This window comes from Empidonax traillii, unplaced genomic scaffold (assembly GCF_003031625.1).
Source record: "Empidonax traillii isolate 1590-97213 ecotype Southwest subspecies unplaced genomic scaffold, ASM303162v1 scaffold1214:size307055, whole genome shotgun sequence".
Lineage (NCBI taxonomy): Eukaryota > Metazoa > Chordata > Aves > Passeriformes > Tyrannidae > Empidonax > Empidonax traillii.
In genome coordinates, this window is record NW_020956407.1 from 249,665 (window position 1) to 254,810 (window position 5,146).

The 5,146-nt window shown below is 52.7% G+C and overlaps 1 protein-coding gene across 1 annotated transcript in view; it reads left to right on the forward strand.

The window, feature by feature from the left end:
* KLHL35 (kelch like family member 35) overlaps positions 1-4,752 on the forward strand; it is a 7,144-nt gene extending 2,392 nt beyond the window's left edge. The window contains exons 2-6 of the mRNA XM_027905844.1: positions 20-204; positions 763-881; positions 1,490-1,678; positions 2,334-2,522; positions 3,267-4,752. Coding sequence (XP_027761645.1) covers positions 20-204; positions 763-881; positions 1,490-1,678; positions 2,334-2,522; positions 3,267-3,455 — 871 coding nt within the window. The 3' untranslated portion in view covers positions 3,456-4,752. The remainder of the gene's footprint in view (positions 1-19; positions 205-762; positions 882-1,489; positions 1,679-2,333; positions 2,523-3,266) is intronic.
* The last annotated feature ends 394 nt before the right edge of the window (positions 4,753-5,146 follow it).

A 5,146-nucleotide genomic window follows, 5' to 3' on the forward strand; every position in this document is an offset into this window, starting at 1 on the left:
TGTGCCTTTCCTGGTGCAGGTTCATGGAGCTGGCAGAGGTCATCGTTGTCATCGGGGGCTGTGATAAGAAGGGCCTCCTGAAGCTGCCCTTCACAGACCTGTACCACCCCAAGAGCAGGCAGTGGACAGCCCTGTCCAGCGTGCCCGGATACACCAAGTCAGAGTTTGCTGCCTGCACGCTGAAGAACGACGTGTACATCTCAGGTGAGAGAGCCTGGAGCAGGTGGTCCCTTCCTGGGGACAAAGAACAGCACAAACTCTGCTTGGACAGTCACTCCTTAGGTCTGTTCACCAGGAATCCTTCACGTGTATCCCAGCTTTGGAGCAAAATCACTCCTCGGTGAAGGTTGTCCTTAGGTGGTTTGGATTTTTCTGTCCCAAGGAATAGTTTCACCTTTGAGGGGGAGGATGGCAGTGTTAAAAACCCTCTCCCTTCTGATGGGCATCTGTCAAGAGTGTCCAGCTGTGGAATGAGCTGCTTTTGGTGGGTGCTGTCAGAAGGGGTTTCCTTCCCTGCCTGTCCCTCAGTTGAAATACAGTGACTGCCAGATGAGTGCTATAAGAGGGATGAAACACTAACAGGGCCTTGAATTCCAGGCAGGATCTCCCTTGGGAAACTGAGTTTACATGGCCACAACCCCATAACCATGTTCTGGCCTAAGCTGCTCCATTGCTTGGAGGAGCTGTGCAATACCGTGGTGCAGTGAGGTGAGGGGGCTGTCCTTGGGATCACAGCAGCCCTCCATCCCTCTTGTTTTCCAGGAGGACACATCAGCAGCAGTGATGTTTGGGTGCTGAGCTCCCAGCTAAATGTCTGGATCAAGGTGGCCTGTCTGCAGAAGGGCCGGTGGAGGCACAGGATGGCAACGCTCCAGGGCAAGGTGAGCAGTGGCCTGAATTTGGGAAGGAGCCACACAGAGCACTGGCCCCACTTCTCCTGCTGCCCTGGACAATGAGGAACTGTCAGTGTTTGTATGCAGTGTCATCATGAGGGTGGGGAGGCCCTGGCACAGGCTGCCCAGAGAAGCTGTGGCTGCCCCATCCCTGGGATTATCCAAGGCCAGGTTGGAAGGTGTCCCTGCATGTGGCAGGGGGTGGGACTGGATGGTCTTTATTATCCCTTTGAACCCAAGCCCTTCTGGCATTCTGTGACTCATTTAGAGATGGTTTTGATGGGAGGACAACTGGGACATAACCAAGGTGTCACTGTTTAAGAAATAGCCCCAAATGAAGTTGTATCAGTGAGATCCACCATGGGATGGTGCCAGACCTCTGCAGGCAGCTGTGTTAATCATCTCTGGGTGAAAGCTGTGCGGTGTGGGGCATTTCATGGAATGGTTTGTGGTGGGAGGGACCTTTAGAGATGTTACTGTGGTTCTGTGTCATTCTGGCCAAGTCCTTCCCTCCCCTCACACACCCCGTGACAGTGTAGTCCATCCAGGTGACTCCAGGAGTTTCTAATCCCCTCGCTGTGCTCCTTTCGTGGCAGATCTACGCCGTGGGGGGCTTTGATGGCTTCTACCGCCTCTCCAGCGTGGAGTGCTATGACACCTTCTCCAACAGCTGGTCCACCCTGGCCCCGCTGCCCCAGGCCGTGAGCTCGGCCGCCGTGGTCTCCTGCCTCAACAGGCTCTACGTGCTGGGAGGGGCTGTGGATGACACCTCCAATACAGACAAGGTACTGCTGGGCCATCAAGGATGGACAGACACCTGAAAAAAGAGGTTTGGGGCAAGGATGCTTGTTTGGTTGGTTGGTTGTTGTTGGGGTTTTTTGTTTGTTTGTTGTGGGTTTTTTTGTTTGTTTTGTTTTGTTTTGTTTTAATAAGACTGATGGAAGCTCCGTTATAATAAGGTGAGGAGTCATACATTGAAATAAGAAGCCAGTGAGACTTGGGGTCCAGACAGGGAAGGTGTCAGGAGGTGACAGTGTATTAGATGTGCTTTCTGTTAGAGCCTGGTCAGCCCTGAGACATCACTGGAGCAAACCTTCCACACCAGATCAGCAGCAACACACTCCTCATGCCTGGCCGTGCATCTGCCACACGATGCTTCTGGCCTCCTGAGCTGCAGGAAGAGCTGTCAGTGCTGCTTAACTCCATCTCCAAATGCTGTCTGGGTCAAGCACAGCTACCCTGGGGCTTGTGGTTTGTCTGGGACACTTGAGTGCAAGAGGGAATGCCAGAACCCCTCATGCCTTTGCTCACCCCTCTGGGGGTTGGAGCTCCCACCCGTGTTTCTGTCCCCACGTACTTTTATTTCTAGTGAAGAGCAGCTCCCCCCAAGCAGGGAGATGTGGGGAATTTGTGTTCCCACAGCCGTGTTTCTCCTCCCAGGTCCAGTGTTACGATCCAGAGGATGACAAGTGGACGCTCTTGTCTCCCACCCCATTTTACCAGAGGTGCATCAGCGCTGTCTGCCTGGACAACATCATTTATGTTGTGGGTGGACTCCTCAGCAAAATCTTCAGCTATGATCCCAGGAAGGACAGCTGGAGAGAAGTGGCCACCCTCCCTGGGCCTCTGGTAAGGAAGAGCTTTAGGAAAGCTCTGGGTCTTCTTTCTCAATCTCTCTCTCTCTCTCTCAAATCGTGGCCATCTGTGCTTTGCTTGGGTTGAAGGCATGGAAAACACATTGTGGGTTTGGCTCTGAGCATGTGGATGTGACCTGTGTCCTTATCATCAGTGTCCACACTGCTTGGAGGATCTCTCCCGCAGCAAACCCAAGTTTTCTTGGGAAGCTGGGTCTGCACCATCTGCTAATGCCAGAGGAGTGGGTCTCTAGGGAGAAACCATTGGTGTTGAGGACTGTTCTGCACATTATCTGTTTCAGTGGGAGGGTTATACTGGTCTGGTCTGACCTGGGGGGTATCTTGCTTTATTGCCATCGCAGTTTTGCACTCACAGCCGTGCTGCAGTGTGAGCTATGGCACAGGGAAGAGGAATGGTGGGACACAGCTTGTGATCTGAATTAAAATGCCAAGAAAGCACCTTTACAAGTGGCTTTCCCTGGGAGGCACGGCCTGGATCCCTGTGCCCTTGGTGTTCCTGAGGGACTGCCAGAGACAGCAACAGCCCCATCACTGGCTTGAGGCATTTCCAGTGCCTAAACTCTTAACAGAAACAGTGAGATTGCAGCACCTCAAGAGCCACACATCTGTTGTCCTTCCTGCCGGGCAGGTCAGAGTTGGGCCCCTGGCAGCAGCTCAATGCCCTGCTCAGCTGTCTGAAACTGGAGGCCTGATTCTCAGCTTTCCTTGTGCTTTCCAGGAGAGCTGTGGCCTGACAGTGTGTGGAGGGAAGATCTACATCCTGGGTGGCCGGGACGAGAGCGGGGAGGGCACGGACAAGGCGTTCACGTTCGACCCGGCGACGGGGCTGGTGGAGCCGCAGCCACCGCTGCAGCGCTGCACCAGCTACCACGGCTGTGTGACCATCCTGCAGCGCAGGGACAGGTGACCACAGGGCTCCCCTGCACCCAGAGCCTCCCCTGGAGCCACCCAGCATGTGGGAACACTGCAGAGCAGGTGCTCCACCAGGCCCTGAGTGGCCTCGGGTTTGTTTTTCCCGGCCTCGCGATGGAGCCGATGGATTTGATGCTGATCCAGGTGAGAGGATGGAAGGGTCCTGGACTGTGTGAAGCTGCATCACAGACCTTGCCACTGCAAGGGACTGCTGAATTGTGCCCCTGGGACTGCTGAATTTGACCTTTGCTTAGGTTTTCCTGGCTGTAGATGAAAGTCTTCTGCTGTGCTTGCAACAGAGGTTTGCTGTCCTGGAAGGACGTGTGTTTGCTGCTTTCTGATGCCCAGAACTGTTGCTGTAACAGCTGCAGCTCCAGGATCCAATCCTTTGGCTAAAAGCTGTCAGGTATTTGTGCATTTATTATAGAACCCTGTGCCAAACCCCAGTGGGGACCTAAATGCTCATTAACATCCGCGAACAGAGAGCTGCGACTGGGAGTTCAAAGTTGATAATCCCAAGAAAATCACTCCACTAAATCCCAAATAGTTCCAGCTCTGGCTCTGCACAGGCTGTGTGAGGGTCTGTGCCCCCAAAGCACAGAGTGCTGTCTCTTTTCATACATGTTTTGTGGTTGGACTGCTGTGTCTGTCACTGAGTGGACAAGTGAATCCTGAAGCCAAGAGTTCCTTCAGAGAGGAAAAGGAGGAGGAATATTAAGGTGTAGGAATTAAGCATGAAGACCTGAAGCATGGCAGCCACAGAACTGTCTCATTTTGGCTGTGGAGTATGTAGCAAACATTAAAATAATCTCCATATTTAACAGACTGGGGTCCCTGGGAGCCTGAATGTGCAGCTCATTTGGAGGATGTTTGATTACACAGGCCTGCATTGCTCCAAGCTGCCCTCAGGTCTAGAAATGACCCTGAGCACGTTTGATTTGGTAGGATAACCATAGTTTTTGGTGTTGGTGTCTGTAGTCCGTGCCTGGAACTGGTAATTTCTGGTGGCTCCACGTAAATGTTCACGTTGTTCAGTTAGGGGCTGAATTGCTGCCAGATGTAGAGTGAGGGCTCTTAAAAACTCCCGTACCTTGGACACTGTGGGGTGCACCCCCCCACAGCAGGCTGCTGGCTGGCTGCTGTGCTCTCTGCACCTTCCTTTTCTCACCCTAATTCTTGCTGAAGCAGAGGAAATGTCTGTGTCCACTGGTCCAGCTATTCCCCTTTGCCTGTCCCAAACCTGCTGGCTCTGCCTGCTTCCCTCTGTGTTCACCACTAAACCAAGTCCTCGAGGGCCAAACCTACATGTTTTTTGACTCCACTACTTCCCTGGGGACCCCTCACAATGCTTCAAAACCCTTTCCATGACATTTTTTTCCTCTAAAATCTGATCTAAACCTCCCCTGGCACAACTTGAGGCTACTTCCTCGAGGATTTCCTCAAAGGAGATTCCACACTGGTATAGGTTATTCCCACGAGGAGAGAAAAGGAAATTCTTGCTGGTAAAAGACAATTTTATTTGCAATCGAATTGCATCCAGATTTGGGTCTTTAACGGGAACGGAGATTCCAAGAGGATGAGCCTGCCCAGAGCGGGCACTGAGCAAAGTCTGATCTGCTGAGGAGGTTGAGCGCTGTGGAGAATCCCTTAGAGAAAAGGGATGGTCCTCATGCCAAAGGTAAGCCT